This window comes from Tetrahymena thermophila (assembly GCF_000189635.1).
Source record: "Tetrahymena thermophila SB210 genomic scaffold scf_8254459, whole genome shotgun sequence".
NCBI lineage: Eukaryota > Ciliophora > Oligohymenophorea > Hymenostomatida > Tetrahymenidae > Tetrahymena > Tetrahymena thermophila.
In genome coordinates this window covers 355,028-376,292 of record NW_002476236.1, presented here as the reverse complement: position 1 = coordinate 376,292, position 21,265 = coordinate 355,028, and the positions used below count along the sequence as shown (strand labels likewise).

The following is a 21,265-nucleotide window of genomic DNA, read 5'->3' as shown; positions in this document are numbered from 1 at the left end:
TAAGAAATTCTTGATATCAAAAATAGAAATTTAGTAAACTCTTAACTATGATATAATATTCAATAAAGATACGTATTACGTATTATTCCCATCAAATATCGACTTTAAAAAATCATTTGGACATTAAATAATAATTTGCAGAAAATTTGATTTTAATTAAAAAAGTTAATATTTATTTATATTTTGCAAATTGCAATTAAAAAAAAAGCATTAGTTAGATGAATCCTAACCCAGTTTCATACCAAGCTGCATTTAAGACAGACCTATGTGGTATGTCAGTAAAATTTTCTCTATTTGATCCAACAAGAATAGCAGTAAGTAGTTCTGCTAATTTTGGTATAGTAGGAAAAGGAAAATAGTTAGTTTTAAGCATGCTTCCTAATGGATAGATGAATGTATTAAACTCTTTTGAACTTCCTGATTCAGTTATTGATTGCTGTTGGACCGAATTAAACGAAAACTTACTCATTACTTGCTGCGGTAATGGAATGATCACATTATGGGGTATTTTATTTTTACATTATTTCCATTTTCTTCTTTAATATAAGATTTTATTATATCTGCCAATATAATAATTTTAAAAAATATTTAGCATATTTGCTATCATAAAGATGAAAAAATAAATAACTTAAATTGAAAAATAAATATCAAATGTAGATTAAGAATGAAAACGTTTTTAATAAATAGATTTATAAAAAAATGCTATCGTTAAGGAAGTTAAAGGCCATATAAAAGAAATCAATAGCGGAGAATGTTCTTATAAGTAACCTCATATATTCCTTTCTTCAGGCAAAGAAGGAAGAGTCAAAGTTTGGGACTTAAATGTGATGAAATGCTTATTCGAATTACCTGCACATATAGGTTAATGTTATTAAGCAACATGGCACCCTGTTAATGATGGTATATTTGCTACTGTTGGGTCAGATAGCACCCTTAAGTTATGGGATTTAAATACACCAAACAAGAGTATTGCAGGTCTTCGTGCTCATGATGGCGAAATACTTAGCTGTGATTTTAATAAATATCAAGATATCCTAGCTACTTGTTCCACTGACCTTTCTATTCGTATATGGGATCTCAAAAACTTGAAATTTCCTCTTAATATTTTAGGAGGGCACAGATACCCTGTAAAACGTGTAAAGTATTCACCTTTCCATCAGTCCATTTTAGCTTCTTCATCTTATGATATGAATGTATGCGTTTGGGATACTAGTGATCCAGTTTAGCCACTCAAATTCACACATAACAAGCACACTGAATTTGTAATGGGATTGGACTTTTCAATTCATAATGACAGATAAATAGCTTCTACTTCCTGGGATGGAAGAGTATTGGTTTGGGATTTCGATAAACCTCAACCTTAAATATAATGAATGATAAATAAATAAATTTTAAAATAATTTCAAGCGTGTTCACTATATTTTTGTAATAAAATTAATTATATGATATTAATATTATAAATTATAAATTAAAGAAATTTAGTCAAAATATATATTAAACATTTCAATTATAAAAGCCTTTAGATCTTATAAATTTGTTAAACATGATAGAAAAAATTAATTAATATAAAATACAATTCATTTTAATGAAGCAAAATAATTATAAACATGTTATTTGCTGATTAACAAATTCTGAATATTATCAGCATTAAATTTATTTCATGTAAAAATTAATGTAAATAGCAAAAATGTTGTGTATTCCAAATATAATATGATGGCTTTAAGGTTAAGGTCCAATATACTCCTTGTATAGTCTTTTAAAAATCTAACAATATCTGAATAACTTTGACCCTTTTCATTCTTTTTTTTGTTGTAGAGTTGATTAGAATATATTTCAGATTTAATACCAATAATTTTGAATTATTAAATTTTTTGGTATGTCATGTTTATTATATTTAGAGGATTTAAATTTAACGTGCAGGTCTATTCTGTTGTTTAGTTGGGTTACTTTTATTTTGTTTATTATTTTTTATTATTCTTTGAGTCAATTTCCAATTTAAAGATAATATAAGAAAATTCATTAACATTCTTATTCTTAATTTTTAGATTTTCTAACAAGCTGAAAATATTTAATTCATCTTCATCCACTGATTATTCTAATTATAATTTTATTATGAAAGACTAAACATTTTTTATTTATTGGTCTAAATTTTTTGAGCAAGCAAAGAATTAAGAGTCTAGTAAGTACATTGTTGTAACTTCAGACAGAATCTGATATTTAACAGAAAAATACAAAATTCTTTCATATGCACTAGTCCCTTACCTTATAAGAGATAGATTCTAGAATCCTTCAGGTTTATAAAGAGCATTAACTAAGTAGGATTATATTTATTAATTAGCAGCAAGTTTGTGAAAGACATTTGTTTTAATTATTTGATTAAAGTAAATTTTAGCTTTTGTTTTGTAAACAACATTTTCTTCATCTACTACAACCAAACTAAAGCAAATTTTGTCAATTTAATTTTTTTTAGAATATTTTATGAGTTTTTACAAATTTTTGTTAAAAAAAACATTCAGCTAATATGATTTTGTGAGACTTATGGTATTTATATTATCTATTATCGAACTCATTGTGTTAACAATCTTTTAATCATAAATGATAGTAAATTTTTTAAATTTAGGTGCATTTATTTCGATAATAATTTTATTGATTTCTTGGTTCACATCTTCAATTCTATTAACTATAAAGGTTCTACCACAATTCATTTATTCTAATCTTTAAAATAATTAAATTGAATAGCGATTACCAATACCTATACCATACACTGATAGCTTTTTTTAGAGTCCTAAGTAGTACAATATTTGGCTAATATTCCAAAATTCTCCTGCACCAACAAGCAGCAAGAACTGCTTTTTAGATTTATTTTAAACTTTTGATAATATTTTTTCAATAGGTAGCTTTGCAGCTTCATCAACTTTTTTAATTTAAATTTTTTTTGAAATAATCTAAGATATATCATCAACATTTTAAAGATTAATATCTGTTTCTTCTGTAAATACCATTTCTTGAGAAGATATTAAAAATATATTAATTTATTGTCTATATTTATAATCTGAAATCTAATTAATTAATTCAAGTAATATATTTTTAATGAATAATTAATAATTATCTATACTAAACTAATTAGAAGATAGAATATCCTCAATAACAATTAATATATATCTTTCTATCTTTTTTTACTAATTTTATTATTATTATTATTACTATTCACTGCTTTATGTCTGATCTGATTACTAAGATTATTTATTTTCTGATTAATTATTTAATTCTTCATTTTAGTTTTCTTCAAATTCACTTTCTTCGATTGATGAAAGCTATTAGTTATTATTTTTTAAAAATTGACTTTGAGAGTTTTGAGGGTGAGTTCTAGTTTTTTTACTGCAAGAAGAGTTCGATTCATCTGGGTTTATAACTATAAGAGGAGAAAAACGAATTAAGGCTGCATAAGGATTTATTAAATCCTAAGGATCATATCCTATAAATGTTCTAGATTGATTTTTATCTTTATCTATTTCCTCAGTGATAAGAAGAACAAAATCTTTGTTTTCTTTAGTATTTTTTCCATAGTCAAGAGAGAAATAAGTGAGATAGTCATTTTTTTCTGTTTTTACATGCTGTATATTTAAATCTTTTTAATGACTCACACTAAAAATATTTTTAATCTATTCTGAAGAAAATATTTGTCCATTTATTTTCCAGTCGTATGTTACTAAATTTTAGCTTTCAAAATTAAAATCTGGGCAGTCACTAAAATCTAAGAATATATTATCATATTTCCCTTAATTTTTGCTATTTTAAGTAGGTAAGGTGAATTTCCAAACATTCGGTTCCTGTCGCTCTAATTCTTCTATATATTTAATTACAATTTTCATGTATTATCCAGGATACATAAATCCAAGGTTTAATCTAATAATGTCATGTATATCTTCTATTATTTCTGCATAGGGTGAAGGAATCATTTTTTCATCTTAATACTTTCCACTTTTTTTGCTCTTTTTAAATAAAAACAAAAATGAGTATTTATTTTATACTGTAAAGCAATTAATTTTCTTTAAATTTTCAAATAATCGATTTAGTGTATTAATCAGATTATTTTGAGCAAAAATTAAAAGTAAAAAATAATACCTACTTATCTAGAACAACTCCTTTTAATATTTATCCATCTGATTGCACTTCAAATGAGACAAATGTTTATGTAACCTTTGTTTAAAAGTAAAACTCTGCTTAAATGAAGCTTCCAAGTATTGGATTCTAGAATTCCTAAATTAATTGTACTTCTGAAATTGTACTATGAATCTATACTTAATATTCCATTGATAAGAGAGGAACATGGGAGTTATCCGCTAGAGATCTAATTCCTGTTACATATTCCCTGGGTATTTATAAAATTTTTCTTTTGATAGATTCCTACCCTTCTTATGGCAATATCATAATATCATCTTAAATGGCTTCTACAAACTTTAAAAAAATTAGAATAATCCATGACAAAATATATTTAATTATATCCATTATTATTCCTTATAATTATCAATGATTTATTATGTTATTATTGAAAATTTTTTAATTATTCAAATTAAATCAAAATCTTTTATAATACTTTCAATAATCAATTATTATTTAACAATAGACTCCTTTCACACGTGTATAATAAATGCGAATTTTACAATTATTAATTTACAAATTAGTATTTTGTATGCATAGCATATTTATTTTAATAAATTATCTATTTTAATTAAATCATCTATTAACTTTTAAAATTATATTTGTTATCAAATATTTATTTTAATTTCCATTTCAATCAATAACTATTTTTTGGGAAGAAAATCAATCTAACAATATTAACAAATTTTAATAAATAAATTTGCGCAATTTAGATGATTTTTTAACATCTATTCTTTATAAATATTTTATTATTTTTTTTTAACAAAGCTATTTTATAAAATTGAAATAAATATTCATATAAAAAAAAACATTAAAAAAATAAAAATAAAATTTTTTTTTAATATTATTATTTATTATATCAAAATTATCTTTTTTCTTTTTTAAAATTATATTTTTTAACAAATATTTATTTTAATTTCCATTTCAATTAAAAGCTATTTTATGGGAATTAAATCGCAACTAACAATATTAATAAATTTTACTATTCATTATAAAAATTTTAGTATTTTTTATACATAAAGATATTGTAAAACAATAAAATAAATTAAATATTTTCCAAATATCTATAAATATTTAAAATATTTTTTTTAATTAAATAATAAAATAGAAATAAATATTGATGAAAAAAAACATTAAAAAAAATATATTTTTTTTTGTTTTATTGAGGATTTTACTATCAATATCCAATTTTATTTATTTATTTATTTTAATTAATTGGATAGTATATTAAATATTATCCATTCTCTACACCCTGATAATATAAGGTAACTAATAATTATCTGATCAAAACATATCTTTTTTTGTTTATTTTTGGAAGGAGTATATAAGAAAATAATATATACTAAGATATTGGATAAATAATTTCATAAAAAAAGATTAAATCTAAAAAAAAGAAATATTCATGTCTATCTAATTAGCAGCTAAAATTAGTGTGGTTGTTTTAACAGTGGCTTTAGTAATAGGTGGAGTTAATATTTATTACACATAGAAGCTTAACACTATTTAGCAAGGTTAAAAATTAAACTAGCAAATTAAATAAGAAGAAGATGATGATGAATATGAAGAGTACACTGTACCTACTTTAAAAGAAACTATGTTGATTAATGATAGTCTTTTTAACAACACTATTCAAATAATTCAGAATAAATATAATATCTAAAACTTAACAGAACTTGATGATTTAATCAACTAGTTAGGAAGAGTTTTCAATGACTTAGAATCTGAAACTCTTTCTTCATACTTTAAGAACTTTGTTAATAATCCCCATTAAAATAAAGATATTCAACAAGCATTTTATGGTCTTTACCGTGATGATTTCTATTGTATTAAAAGCGATTTATACCATTTCGCTCATGAAGAGGAGTTATACAATAATATTACTTTATTCTCAGACTGGAATGATTAGTATACTCGTGATGATATTTTTGCAAATTTTTCTAAAGTTGCTTCTGAAATGTATGGATGGGAACTACCTTCAGACTATTTGAGAAAGGAAAGTTTTGCTCCAGAAATCAACATTACTTAGTATTATTTTAATCGTCCCAGATTTATGTCCTCTTTTGTCATGGGTAAGTAGCTTGGTTGTTTATTTTAAGGCATAAACAAAATTCCTAGCAGCGGCTCATTTACAAGAAAAGAAGGACTTTCTCGCAGCTATAGAAAATTCCTTACTTAAATTGACTAGATTAACAGCAACCCTAATATCACAAAAAAATATAGTGACAAGTGCATGAAAGAATTCAAATTCTTACCCTAAACCTACAATCTTAACAATGTAGATGAATGCAAGAACTTTTTTAATTATGTAGAATCTGAAACTTATCAAAAAAAATTCAAAGAAGAAGGTTTCTAATTTATATCTAAATTAGGAGCAAACGTTCATTAAGGTAAAGGCATCTCAGTAGTCACACCAGCTATTATGGAAGCTCTTTAAAAGAAATATTAAAATGGTCAATTATGTGGCTCTATTGGTGAGTAAAATCCAGAGTTAGTTTAGGAATATATCAATAATCCACTTTTACTTAATGGTGTAAAATTTGAAGTCCGTATGCATTTTGTTATAGCCTCTCTTAATCCTTTAATCATATATGCTCAAGATAAAGCTGGTGTTGCCTTCTGTGCTCTTAAGTACAATTCCCATGATTCTTAAATTCAAAGACATCTTTGTGTGTATAACATTGCTAGAGAACTGCTTAATCTTTCAGATGAAGAACTCTTCAAGATTTCAGGAAAGACTCGTGAATAATTTATGAGTAGCTTTTCTTATTAGCACACCCTAGAAAGTCTCTAAGAAGAGTTAGAAAAAGAAGGTTCAGTCCCACCTGGATGGGTATTTAATGACTTTATCCCTTCTGTTTTCCGTAATTACATTAACACAGTATTATTCTCTCGTTAATATCTCTCCCCAGATTCTAGATTATATGAGATGTATGCTCCTGACATTCTTGTCAACAAAGATAACATGAAGCCTTACATCCTTGAATATAATACCAATCCACGTATGGTTAACACTAGCTATTTTGTTCATGGGTGGAATGTTTAAACTATTAAAGATATAGTCCTAATAAACATGGCCCAAGTTAGATCTAGACACTTTAGAATTAAAACTATAATTGATGAATACGTTAAAGAGTTTTTGCAAAATAAAAACCCAAATAGATCTGAATACATGAAAAGATTAATTGAAGCAAATAAAAACAAAATTGAACCATAGTTCAACGTTGACAAAGAAATAACTTCTTATGTTAAAATCTATGATGAATCAACTGAAGAGGATCTATACTACAAGGGCAATCTTATTTTTGATAAAGAATGCTTGCACTGATAGTATTTACAATATAACTATTTATATGCATTAACTTAATAATAAAGAAGATCAATACAACTTAAAATTAACTTATTGTTTATTTAAAAAATAAATTTGATATTTTAATGTTTTCATATATAAACTAAATGCTGGATTTTAGTTATTTGATTTAAATGATATAGTTTTTTTCTTTCTCACATTCATTTCTTCTTATTTATCGAAAATTCTTTTAATTTTTCTCTTCCGAGTAAACAAATATTTCTGTAGAATTCTTATAAAATTTTTATAAAATACGTCATATTAATTAACTTTACCTATTCTTTTTAGTTGATCTTCTATCAAAAGAATTCTTAATTTCTGATATAATTTAATAAATATTATTAAGAATAAAAAAGATATCAATATAATTTACTTATTAAGAAATGACTTTTGAAACATTAGAAATCGAGTATATTGAAAATCATATCGCCCATGTTAAGCTTAATAGACAGAAAGTCGGAAATGCTATGAATGTTAAAATGATTCATGAATTGCCTGAAGCTATGAAGATGCTATAAAAGAAAGAAGATCTGAGATGTGTGGTTTTAACAGGAAATGGAAAGCATTTTAGTACTGGAGTAGATTTGTAAGATCCTATTTTTGCAATATCCATTGATGAAGAAGATGTGGCACGCAGGACTGCCTTTTTATATAAATTCATTTAAGTTTTACAAGAAACAATAACTTCTTTTGAAAGATTATAAATTCCTATTTTAGTAGGAATACAAAATGCATGTCTTGGAGTAGCTATTGAATTTATTTTAGCAGCTGATGTGAGAATTTGCACAAAGTAGTCGTTTTTCGAGTTCAAAGAAATAGATGTTGGTATTGCAGCTGATATGGGACTTTTACAAAGATTACCTGTGACCTGCACAAATGATAGTTTATTACGTGAATTAGTTTACACTGGTAGACGTTTTGACTCAGAAACTGCATTAAGGATTGGTAATATAGAGCATTCATTGAATTGATTTAAATTTAAAAAATAATTTATTAATATATATATTTAATAAAAGGTATGGTTTCTTAAGTTGTTGAAAATGAAGAACAATTGAGAAGTATTCTTCTTAAAACTGCAAAAACAATAGCAGAAAAAAGTCCTGTGGCCGTTTGGACAATAAAAAGTATATTAACTACATAAAGGCATAAAACAATACTTCCTAATTTGGATTACATGGCTCGCTTAAACTCTGCCATGGCTTAAACAAGCGATATTCCAATAGCTTTGAATTCATTAATTTCAAAGTAAAAAGCAATATATCCTAAGCTATGAAAATTAAATAAATTTATAAAACACTTAAATCAATTGATATACAAAATACAATAAAAATAATTATAAAACTATTATTTCTTATGGTGGTAAATAAATATACATTTTATGCTTTTTTTCATATATTTCCAGACTCATTTTAGCTTTCAACTTATTTATTTTAATTTAAATTTTGCATATTATTTGATTCTTCTTTCAAGCTATTATCTTTAACCTCACCTGCTGTTGGCGTTTCACTAACACTAAGTTTTAGTACTTCAAATCCATTAAGCCCTCCTGGTGTAAATTACTTTCCATAATCTAACTCTTTGAATAAAGTCTAATCATCTACATGATCTTAGATAATAGATTCATTTTCGAGTTTAAATTACTCAGAATATTTTTTCCTTTAGCTTTTGATTTCAAAATTACTTTTGTTATCAAAAAATTTATCTAAAGCATCGTCAATAGTTCTTGTTGCATTATCATTAAGATTAACAGGTATTTAAAAGTAATCATTGACTTTTTAGAAGTTAGCTTATGTCATATTATCTTTTGCTGTGTTTTCTGATTCTGCTTCATCAAAAATTATATTTTCATCTTCTTCCATTATTTGAGGTGATGGAATATATTTTTTGTTTAATTAATCTGTTGTTATCTTTTCTGACTAAGGTGTTTCATTATTGGATTAAATTTGCTAATTCAGATTTGTATTTGCACTTTAGTTAACAATAGATTGGTCTAAACCTTCTTTTATTTGTAAATTTTAAGCAAATTTGTCAATGATATTTTAGATTTGTTTTGAGCAACTGATATCGTTTTTAGGCAAAGATGAGTTTTAAATTGATTGAGATTAATTTTTATCAATTTCAATTTATTCAGATTAACAGATTTCATCTTTTTTTAACGAAATAAAATTAATTTTTTATGATTTTTATTTTTTAATTAAATAAAAAAAATAACTTAAAAAACTTTTATTAATTAATAAAATAAATTGATAAAAGATTTACCTTTTTCAATATTTTTTTGTTCTATATTTACTATTTTTTTAGATTTTTATGATTCGTTGCTTTCTAAATTCTTTTAAAAAGTTAGATTATCACTATCAACTACTTCAAATACATTTCCTTAATCTATAACCATTTACTCTTTTTTTTCATGATTAAGCATATTTTTATCTTCCTCAATTTATTTTTTTAACTATTTTTGTGATTACTGTTTTTCAAAGAAATCTTCATGTTATCTATAAACAGTTATTATAGGTTAATTTATTGAACCAATTAAAATTAAAATTTAAACAAATGTTAATATAGTTTGTTCATTTAAAAAAAATTGAAAATACTTTTCAACTGTGCTACTATCATTTAGTGAAAGAAGAGAATCTTCAATATTGTAAAGCATATTATCGTTTGCAGTATAATTTTTCTAATTCTTATTTTATTCCTAAAGAATTTCATTTTCATTGTAATTAACTTTAAACAAATTTTTATAAATTAGGTTTGTCTTTCTTTTTAAATTTAGGTCATGCTAGAATTATGATTTTTTTATTAGCCTTCTGATATCTTCTTCCTCCTCTGATTCTATTGAATTCTAAAAGACACTTTCTTCAATATTTTCATTTTTAACCTCCTTGTTTTATTAAGCTTATTAATCAAATATGTTTTCTTCATTTTAAAGATAAACATATCTTTTATTCTAAGTTTATTAGATTTCTACATTTACTTAAGATTATTCTGATAATTCAATAACTTCTCCTTAGCTATCTTACTTTAACTCCTAATTATCTTTGACATTGGCATCTAAATTTTCAACACTTGTTATAAATCTAGGAGCAAAAGATTAAGCAAATCTATATTATTAAATAAATTTTTGTTTTTTTTTAAATAAATATTTCTTTTACCTTTTAGCTTTTAAGTTATTAAAATCATTAATAGAATCGTCAATATTTGGGGTTTGGTTGTCTTCTTTAGGTTATTATTCTATAGGCATTAAAGTCTCTTCCATCTCAACTTATTTTAAATTTTTGTAAATCAAGTCAATTTTTTGATAAAGCCTATATTCTTAATTTATTGCAGCTTTTTTTTAAATTCTTCTAAAATCTTCTTCCTCCTCTACATCAGCATAATTAAATAGCGATCTAAGTAGTTAACCATATGATAATCTTTTTAAGCTAACATCTGAATATGGGCTATAGGATTATTAATGCATAGAGTCAATAGGTATACTTTATGCTCTAATATCCTACAATTAAGAAGTGCTACTAATTCCTTTTGCACTTAAAAGCTATAAGTTATTACTATCTATAGATAAGAGGTTCATATCTCTACTTAATTGTGGTAAATGTTAGTTATTTTTTGAAATTTCTTCTGATCTGACAATATTTCGATTAGACATTGCTAATTGATAAAAAATTACTATAATTACATATTAAAAAATCAAATAAATTACCAATATTTCTTGAACTTGCTAACAGCAGATTTTAATTAAACATACGATTTCTGTTTCTTTTACTAGGTTAAAAATAGACTGATTCAGGGTTTAATTCCGATGATCGACCAAATTAAGGACTATTTTATTCATTATAAATTCTTCTTTCGCTACATTCATTCAAGAAAAATTTAACTTTCATCCATAAACGGAATGTTTTAAAAGGAATTTTTTTTTAGAGAGTTAAAAATCTTTTCATAAAGGGCAGCATTTTGAGAAGATTTTTAACAATTTTATTATAGACATCTTTATACTTAATAGAAAGTTTAGCTCTAACTACCTCAACAAGAAGGAAAAATTAATAACCATTATGAATAATAAGCAAAACAATATAGAATATTTATGACTAGATAATATCTGGTTTGTTGTATAAAAATATATTCATGATTAGAAGTATGACAAAAACGATCATACTCGTCTTATCTAACTATTAAAAATACTTCATTTAGTAAGGTTAGAATTTTATCAAAGCAACTTAGTAGATCAAGAACATGCATAAAATAATAACTAATTTATTAGCTATTAAACAAAAAAAATTTAAGCAAATAATCAAAATGAAAAAAATAAATACTGTATGGATCTCCATAAAATGAAAGTACAGCAACAACAGCCATTTTTGTGTAGATTCTAACAAATTCCCAATAGAAATGCTTGTTTTTATAATCTTAATACAAAAACCCATACTTCAAACGGATAGTCGCATTATCTAAGTTATCTCTATTCTATATTAAATTTTTCAAAATAATTAAGGGAATTATAAAAGCCCAAAGAATTAACCCAGGTAAACAAACTATTGCAATGTATTTTTTATGAATATCAGTATAACACTCATAAGAAATATCACTTTGTATGTATAACTTATTGTCTATACTTCTACACGACATGACTCCTAAAAGATTAGATATCATATTTGGCTAGATGAAGAAGCTTAAAAATACTAATCCACTAATAATGTATGACTATATTTTTATAAACAAACATAAAATAGAAAAATTTTTAAATGAATTTCAAATTAAATACCTTATCAAATTTTGATATTCTAAGTAAGACTAATATTAAATAAAAAAATCCAACTACAGCAAGATAAATAACAGGAATAGCTAAGAACCAAATTGTTCTGAAAAAGACTATAGGATATGAGCTCTACTACTATTAATTTAGAATACAATCAAAACTGTATTGCAGATTTTAAACAGGCGAACCTAATTATAAAAAATTTTATATTTTAGCAAACCATTGATTGCAAAAATGTACCTAAATAATCTGGTATGAATGTCATCCATTCAGGCAGCTAAATAACAAAGGTATTGATCATAGAACTGATTTGCATATAACTCATCATTGCTTTTAGATTCATATTTGTTGTATCTTAAAATGAAGATTTACTTAAAGGCAATAAATTTAACTTTCTTATATAGTAACCTAAAACTATTAATTTATTTATTTGTAGTATAATCCTAATACTAATTAGGATATATATAATTATGCCTAACGCTATAAATATAGTAGGTATTATATAATTAACTGAATTTAAATTTTAACATTTCAAACAGTTAAATTTTCCATCACTTTAATAGGTTGTTTTCCATACTACTCCATACACATCGCAACTTTCGCACAAAGGACCTATATGTCCTTCGATACAGTATCCTGTTTCTTGAGTTCCATAACAGTTTTCAGCTTTATTTTTACAATACACTATAGAATCAGTATCATTATTAATCTTCCAATAACCAGGATAAAGTGTCATTTAATCTCTATAGCAATAAACAGCATCGTCGGGACAACGTTAGCAAATTTATGTTTCATATTATTCTTATTAAGTAATTTTAATAAATTTAAGCAAAAAATATAAACAATTTACTTTAAATCGGAGTAATTATAGAGTAGCTCCCTTCCTTACACTCTTAACAATAAAATATACTTCCACTAAGCTTGTAAACTTCACCTCTTATGCAATCTCTAAATGACATATTTAATCTGACATGGAATGGGCCTTAAAAATAAAATTATCAAGTTAATAATTTTGATTTAAAATATAGTCAAATTAAAAAATTAATTTGATTATTAATGATTTTAAGTATAAAAATATATTACCATCATCAAATTATCTAGAAAGCTATGAAGGTTAAAGTACCATCTTGATAGATGGAGTTTCAAAAAAAATATAATTTGAAGTTCCAGGGTTAGCTATTACCATCATTTGTTAAATTTAAAAAGTTTAATTAACTTCGTCGAATTATGAATAATCTGTGATATATTAGCCATAAATCTTTACATCGTCTGTACCAGGAATGGCTTTGATGTTAAAGTCGGTTATTTCGTTTTAAATAATTTCTGGGTATTAATTTTTCTAAAATTTCTAAATATTAAATTTGACAGGATTTAATTCTTAATCTAAAATTTAGAATTAAAAGTTAATATTAGCACTACTTTAAAAATTAGATAGAGAGTATTAGTCAATGTTATAATTATCCACATTTGTTGTAAGAATCCTAGAGTGAACTAACTAACTATTTGACATAACAGATATCATTTATGGATAAGAGCCAATATTTTATCCATAAACATCAGCTTAATTATTAGTTATATTATTTTCTAAAAAATATTTTGGGTCTTGTGTCTATTAGTAAAGATATTGATAAAAGATAAATATTGGCTATATTCCAGTATATCTTATTCCTCCTCCTATTTAAGCTTAGCAAAATTAAATAGTTGTTTAATTTACCATGATATCGCTTGAACTTGAATATATAGCTCCTCCATGAGAAAGTGCTGTACAATTGTAGAAAGTATTTCCTATGATTTACAAATTTTAGTAAAATAAATTAATTAAAGCGACAGCCCCTCCTTCACTAGCTTGATTCAAAAGAAAATAAGATGATTATAGTATGAAGGTTTGAGCTTTTTTAATATTTAGAGAAGCACCAGAGCATGTTAAACAACTTATTTAAGTAAAATTGCATTTATTTATTTGAAGAATGTTACCATTAAATGTAATTAAGCTGTTTGTAACTTTAGTCATGTTTATAAATTAAGAGTTTTGTATAAAAGCTTAATCACTATATAGATAGACAGTCTAATCTTCAAGAGAAAAATAATTATCAAAGTTATAAAAGGAAACCCCAACAATATTTTAAACAGTAATTCCATTTATTTATTATAGCAATATACCATTAGACTTGATAAAAAGTTTATTTGAATCAAAGGATGATATATTCAAGAATAATGATTAAAATAAAGTCAAATTAAGCGAATTTGAAATATAAATTATATTATTGGCTTGTGATTCTTTAGTAAAAATAATATTTACTAAATTTAAAGATTTGATTACAATCTACTGGACATTATTAAAAGAAAAAAGAGTATAGTTTATACCTTTAAATTTAGAGTTTAAAAGATTAAAAGTATCAATTTCAACCAAATAGCAATCATTAAAAGTAAAAAGAGTACCGTTTCCTGAAAGAGTGACATTGTTAATTTTAATATTTTAAAGAGTAATAGTATTTTAACCATTAAAAATAAACTAAAAGTTATTTGAATCAGAAGTTATGTTGATATTTTTAAAAGTTATTTACTAATTTATACTAGGAAACACAATTTCTTAATCATCAAATAAGGTAAAATTATAATTGTTTATTATTATTTAGCTTTAAAGTAGTTTAGTAAAAGTATCATTTCTAATCGTAATAGTTTAACTGCTATTATTATAGCCATACACTACATTCGAGTTATAACTCTGCATAAGTTGATGGTAGTAAAAACTATTTTGAGAATATATCTGTTTTATATATGTATTTATTAAAAAGTTATTAAATTTTTAAAAACAAATTTTATTACCTAAATTAGAGTTTACTGTAAATTATATTGCAAAATTTTAGAGGATTGGTCTAAAATAATCATTTATTGCTCAACCTAATTTATTTAAATTTTTTATAAAATTCTAAACAGTAATTTATTTTAAAAATTACCTAATATCCATATTGAATGTTATCCATAGTCTAATAACATTAATTTATACTAAAAAGAGGCTTTGAATCTTATCCTATCATTGGTAACACGAAATTATATGAAAAGACAATACCTGAACTTATACCAAGCAGTTGAATATAATAAGAATTGGTATTGTTTGTTATTGAATACTATGATAACTTGGGATACATTAAATTGAATTAAAATAATTTTGTGTAAGAGTTGTTTAGTTAATACATGGCTAACTGATTGTTTGACTAAACTATATATAGGTTAGAGTAGTTTACAACCTAAATAACATTTTACTGATTATAGAATATCTAATTATCTCTATCAATTCTGGTATACTGTAATGTTTAGCGATCTATATAAATCATTTACCATGGTAAGTTAAAAATAATACTTTATTAATATATTTGTGCTTTCAATTATGTAGATCGAGATGGTAGACTTATCAAAGTAATTAAATTAAGATTTTAAAGTACTCCATTTGTGACATTATAAAAATAGACATAAACTAAAGGGATCTATAGATTCAACAGGACATAAAACTTATTAAAGCTGCTATCAATTAAAATTCTAAAGATTCTCTGATTGAATTGTAGTTTTTAAACAGGCTATCCAGTCATATAATCATAAATACTTGAAGTATAATTAGGATATATGTTTAATGTACCATTTATATAAGCTTAAAATATTACACTATTGTTTGTATCTATTCTTATAAAATCCAAACTGGGATCTGTAAAGTTAAATAATAAATCTCTTGTTACAAAATTAAAGCGATTTAATTTATTTGATTATTGGAGCACAAAAATTTCTTGAAAGTTTTCATTAATTATTATTTATTAAAAAAAAGAGTCAAATTAATAGAAATACTGAGAGGCAAAAGAGTCCTAATCAGCAATGTAAAGCTGGTAATTTGAGTTAAATATAAAAACAAAATTTTATGAGAAAGTAACATTAACTGATGTTTAGTCTATCTCTCCCAAGTTTACAAAATTTTGGTTATATTACATGATCTAATTCTAAGCTATCACATAAAATTTTTGATTAATGAAAGCAGTTTACCTAACACCTTAAAATGGTATTTAATAAACTAGTTACTTAAGATTTGTGTTTAGTTACCAAGAAATACCCAAACCATCTAAAAAATAGAGTTTCTAATATTGTGAATTATAAAATTGCTCTAAATTTTTAGAATCAGTTAAAGATAAAAACTTGTATTAGGGATTAATTGATGTCTCTATTGACATTACTCTAATTTTTAGAAATACTTAAATTAAAAATTAATTTTTAAAAATAAAATTTACCTAATTTCTTTTTAGTCTAAGTAAATAAATCTATTCGACTCAGGAATAAGAAGCATGCTCGAAATGGAAGTTGTGTAATTTCTATTAGCATAATAGCCTGTATAGTAAAATGTTCTTAAATCAACAGTATAGAAGTAGTTATTAGGATTATTTTTAGCAATTATCATTTGATAGCTATCTTAATCGACTATTATTTAATGAATATTACCTGTTTCAATGCTTTAGTATCCTACTACATCTGTTATTTTACTTCCTGTTAATAGATTATAGATGCCGATACTTTAGTTAAATTAGCCCAAATTGAAATCACTCCAAATAATGACTAAAGATAGTTTTTCAAAGACAATGAAATTAGTAATTATGGGATTTACACATTAAATAGAAACTAGTTTATCATAGGTATTCCTACCCATAACTATTATAAAAGTATCTTCATAGGAATAAGCTTTATCATTTTGGAAAATAATTCCTCTTATTGGATTATTATGATACTAAAATTCTTTGAAGAATTCTATGGTATCTGAATTATAAGTGTATGAGTAAAAAGTTTGTTTGTATTCTTGTTAAATTATAATCGTTAAACGCTAGTATTGTTAATCGATATATACATTGAGCATGTTTGGAATACTGATAAAATAGTCTACTCTATTAACATAATTGTGCATATAAACTTCCTAAACATTATTTACTACAATCAACTTTTATAAATTACTGTCTAAATAAATTTATTAAATTTAATAACTAATCTGTAAAGTAGGATCAATATCCGCTTGTGATGCTAATAGTTATGCTGCTCTTTACTGATGGATTGGAGTTGTATATATTTAAGCAACTTTAGTGTAACTCCAAAAGGTTAATGCATAATTTGATGAATAGTAAGAAATAGCTATGCCATTTTAATCATCAAGAAAACATTGCGAAAGAGTCATTGAACCACTTGTTTAAAACTGTACAGATTAAGGAGAAGCTACATTAGTAAAATTTAACCTAAACATATTAGCATTAGGCTCTGAAGAACAAGATAAATATGTGTTTGTTTTCTAAGAATAAAAAAATCCAACTAAATTTTGGTTATGAACTTTTAATAAAGCCAGCTAATTAAAGTTCACTGAGTTTACAACCCTTATTTCCTAAGATAAAAATGTAATAAAATATAAATTAATTTCTAAAAAATAAATATTTACATTCTTATAGTAAATAAAAAGATTTTATGCTCTATTGTAGTAAAAACCAACAGGTACAATTGGTGTAACACTAGAAGAAAGCCAAATTTCATAAGTTTACTGAATAAATCCCGAATAAATTTAACCATTCTAAAATCCTATATAAAGCTTAGAAAAGACTGAATCAATTAGTATTGTTGAGATTTTCTGCTAAAATGTAAGAATGTGTTAGAAGTTTAAATTTGTTCCACTTAGAACTACAACCTTGATTAAAAAAAATTATCAGTTGTTTTATTTATATTAAAAAATATACCTGATTTTGTATAGTTGATACACCTGAATTCTAAAAAAAGGCAAAAACATCATTATTATTTACTTTATTATACGTTGCTTAATAATCTTAGACGTTTGTAGCAGATGTATATTAAGCGGCAAGTGTTGACAATGAAGAATAAGAAAAAACTTGTAAGTTATTCATAAATATCAAATGCTTGACTGAAGTAACTGTATTCTGCAATATGCTATCAGTTACTACTCCAGATATTCCTACTTAACTGATAGAGTTTTTTGTTAGTATATTATTATAATAACAAATATTGGTATCTGTGATTATATAAACATTTCGATGAGTAGGAAAGTATTTAGCACTTGTGTACAATTTCTTGCTTGAATAAGATGAGCTTACAGCAACCACTGTTTTTGTATTATTAGCTAAATACAGATTTAATCTTTTATTTTTTGTGTCTAACACATAAATACAATATTTGCTTCCTGTATAAATTTCAGTGAATGCATATTGGAAATTAACTAAAGTAGAGTTCACATTAAGAATACCTACAATAGAGGAAGTGGTTGTATTATATACTTTTACCTAAATAGGAGACTAAAAGACTAAGAGATTTGTATTCAAATTATAATTCATAGTTTAGGCAGGTTGTAATGGATTATCAAGAGTTAACATTTTTAATGATTAAAAATCTGTAAATAAATACTACCAGAGGATAATAGAACCATCGCTATACAGAGCAGCATATAATTTTTAATTAATAAGTTATAAATCGATAACTTTATTTTGGCATATACTATTATCAAGTATGTTACAGCTAGTATGATATTTTTTTATAACTTGTCTATAGTTATTATCAAATACATTCATTCTTTCATAAGCTCTAATTGAACCATCATCGCTGTATACTATTAGCCTATTATAGAGTGTATCAATTAGCAATCCATTTATTTTATCTGTCGGTTAGTCTTACTAGGTAGGAACATTTTAAGTTATACTACTTAATTACATTTAAGTAGAAAATGGGTTTGTGGGATCAAATTTTAGTTTAATTACTCCTTAGCCAATTAAAATAACTTAAGAGTATTGTAGATCAACAAATGCTGATGTAATCTAGAAATTTTTCGACCAATTTAAATTTATAGAATAATTCTCTTACAAAGATCCATTAGTGTATTAATTCAACACTACAAACCCACTGAAATCAATCAAAATTAAGTAGCCTTGAGATTTAAAAGCAAAAGATTTGCTAATTTATCTATTTGAAGTTGGAACAATATTTTACTAATCAGCTGTTGAAAATATTATTTTATATGTTTCTAATGAAAATACATATTTTTAGGGTCCCTTTTCATCTATGATAATTTAAATTATTGGAGATGTATGCCCAATTTATACTTAATTGCATTAAGTTTAATCATAATAGTATAAATATTGTTATTGATAAAGCTAAATAACTATTTCTCCTGTTGAAAAAATATATCCTTACTGTAAAATTTAATTTGGTATTGTGCATAAGATATTACCTTAATTATTTCCTTTAACATAAATTTCATTTAGATCATAAGAAGCTAGTGTAGAGTCCATCGAATAACTGTATAATATATTTCCATTACGAACAAAGCCGTTTATGCTTTTTGTATGAATTACTTAAACTAGTTGTACACTTATTACATCATTGTCATTGTATTATTTTATGCTTTTTAAAAAAAAGACACCAAACTAAATTTCACTTTTAAAAACAATCAAAATTTCTTCATCAATATAGTAGACTAGTTTGTTAGATTATTGCGATGTTACTAACTGATCAAATGTCAAGTATTTCATACCAATTCCTCTACTTAAATCCCAAAGCACCAATTCTGTATTGCTAAAAGAAACCAAGTAGATAGAATCAGAGTTATAACTTACTGTAGAACTATTAGTAATCATTTAAAAACCTAAAACTTGGTATTTATGTAGTGTCATTTCACCCAATAGCTATATGCTATCTCTCGAAAATATTTTCAAAGAATAATCGGGAGGCTTATTTGAATTTTAGGTACCAGCTGCTATATAACTAGTAGGAGTTTAAACCGTTGTTGTGATAGAATCGAAATATTATTATCCGTACTCTTGCACATTTGCACATTCCTAAAATGGAACACATAAGTTATAATTATTATCATTGTAATAATTAGTTGGGCATATTGTTTAGCAAGTTTTGTTTGGCTCATAATAATAGCTAGCATCATTACATTTTGAAATGCAGTGATTGAGAGACTAAGAAAATGTAAAATCTTAATCACAACTCTAGCAAATACCATCAACAGAGCAATTAGTGCATTTTAAACCACAACTTATTTATTACGCTTCAACTATTTTTTTTAATGCTATTATTATCTCTACGAATATGATTAATTTCAAATACTTATTGCCTTTTAGCATCATTTATCAAATATATTTAAATCTAAAACACTATAGAAAAGTTTATTTCTTAAAAATTTATCTAATCTAAAATAAATAGAAAGCTACTAAAGTAAGTAAATGCTACTCCTACGAGTAATTATTTTACTCTAAAATTATTTTTTTAAACTTTGACTTATTTAAAATCTTAAATTTATGCTTACAAAACTATTATCTATATTTTTAATCTTTAATTTCCAGTAATATTAATAATAAAGTATTGAACAATTTAAATAAATTAATTTATGTACAATTTTAAAATAAAACAAAGTTTTAGCAACTAATTTATTGAACAAAAAATAATGTACTCGAATAATTTTTTGAGATTTCTTAAATAAATAATGTAAGTATATCTAAAAAATAAAAAAACATAAATACATTCAGATAATAAAAGTAAATTCAAATGCTTATCAAGATATGTTTTTAAAAATTTTCAATATTTCATAAACTATCAAAAAAATTTTTTAAAATAAATGTGTTCTTTTTTTTTGAAGATAATTAAATATTGTTTACTCTATAGATAATCAAAAATATAGAAAAATGTTAGCTTTTAATAATTGTTTGTTATCTGCTTTTTCTTTTCTATCTTTATTTGTCAATTTAACTCGAATAGTCTACTAATCAAGATTCAACATATAGAACTGAACCCTTTTCAAGCAAGTAAAGTAATTAACAATATATACATATAAATATAATTTTTTACTAATTGTAAGCTCAATAAATTATTTACTATTATGTTTCTTTTTTGATAAAAATAATCAGCTTTAATTATTGTTTTTCATTTACAAATTTATATAAATAAGTAGCATGAATTTTCTCTTCTAATTCTTCAATGATTTCCTT

At 24.3% G+C, this 21,265-nt stretch overlaps 5 protein-coding genes across 5 annotated transcripts; 3 read left to right on the top strand and 2 right to left on the bottom strand. All coding sequences in view use genetic code 6, as the record gives it.

The window, feature by feature from the left end:
• Positions 1-218: 218 nt before the first annotated feature.
• On the top strand, positions 219-1,373 carry TTHERM_00530540 (peroxisomal targeting signal 2 receptor; the record flags this gene model as incomplete). The annotated part of the gene is made up of 2 exons (XM_001032759.3): positions 219-504; positions 688-1,373. 2 exons carry the CDS (start codon positions 219-221, stop codon positions 1,371-1,373), a joined length of 972 nt encoding a protein of 323 aa, XP_001032759.1.
• Positions 1,374-1,658: 285 nt separating this feature from the next.
• TTHERM_00530530 (hypothetical protein) lies at positions 1,659-4,509 on the bottom strand (the record flags this gene model as incomplete). Its single annotated transcript, XM_001032758.3, has 2 exons — positions 1,659-3,992; positions 4,126-4,509. The coding sequence occupies 2 exons, from the start codon at positions 4,507-4,509 to the stop codon at positions 1,659-1,661; spliced, it is 2,718 nt and encodes a 905-aa protein (XP_001032758.2).
• Positions 4,510-5,563: 1,054 nt separating this feature from the next.
• TTHERM_00530520 (tubulin-tyrosine ligase family protein) lies at positions 5,564-7,486 on the top strand (the record flags this gene model as incomplete). The annotated part of the gene is made up of 1 exon (XM_001032757.3): positions 5,564-7,486. One exon carries the CDS (start codon positions 5,564-5,566, stop codon positions 7,484-7,486), a length of 1,923 nt encoding a protein of 640 aa, XP_001032757.1.
• A 404-nt stretch (positions 7,487-7,890) lies between these two features.
• Positions 7,891-8,780, top strand: TTHERM_00530510 (enoyl-CoA hydratase/delta3,5-delta2,4-dienoyl-CoA isomerase; the record flags this gene model as incomplete). The annotated part of the gene is made up of 2 exons (XM_001032756.3): positions 7,891-8,452; positions 8,524-8,780. 2 exons carry the CDS (start codon positions 7,891-7,893, stop codon positions 8,778-8,780), a joined length of 819 nt encoding a protein of 272 aa, XP_001032756.1.
• A 115-nt stretch (positions 8,781-8,895) lies between these two features.
• On the bottom strand, positions 8,896-20,407 carry TTHERM_00530500 (transmembrane protein, putative; the record flags this gene model as incomplete). The annotated part of the gene is made up of 15 exons (XM_001032755.2): positions 8,896-9,653; positions 9,767-9,999; positions 10,099-10,605; positions 10,657-11,152; positions 11,205-11,762; positions 11,815-12,202; positions 12,264-12,445; positions 12,498-13,058; positions 13,108-13,239; positions 13,341-15,024; positions 15,084-15,158; positions 15,215-16,475; positions 16,529-17,658; positions 17,713-17,955; positions 18,005-20,407. 15 exons carry the CDS (start codon positions 20,405-20,407, stop codon positions 8,896-8,898), a joined length of 10,611 nt encoding a protein of 3,536 aa, XP_001032755.2.
• Between the last annotated feature and the right edge of the window lie 858 nt (positions 20,408-21,265).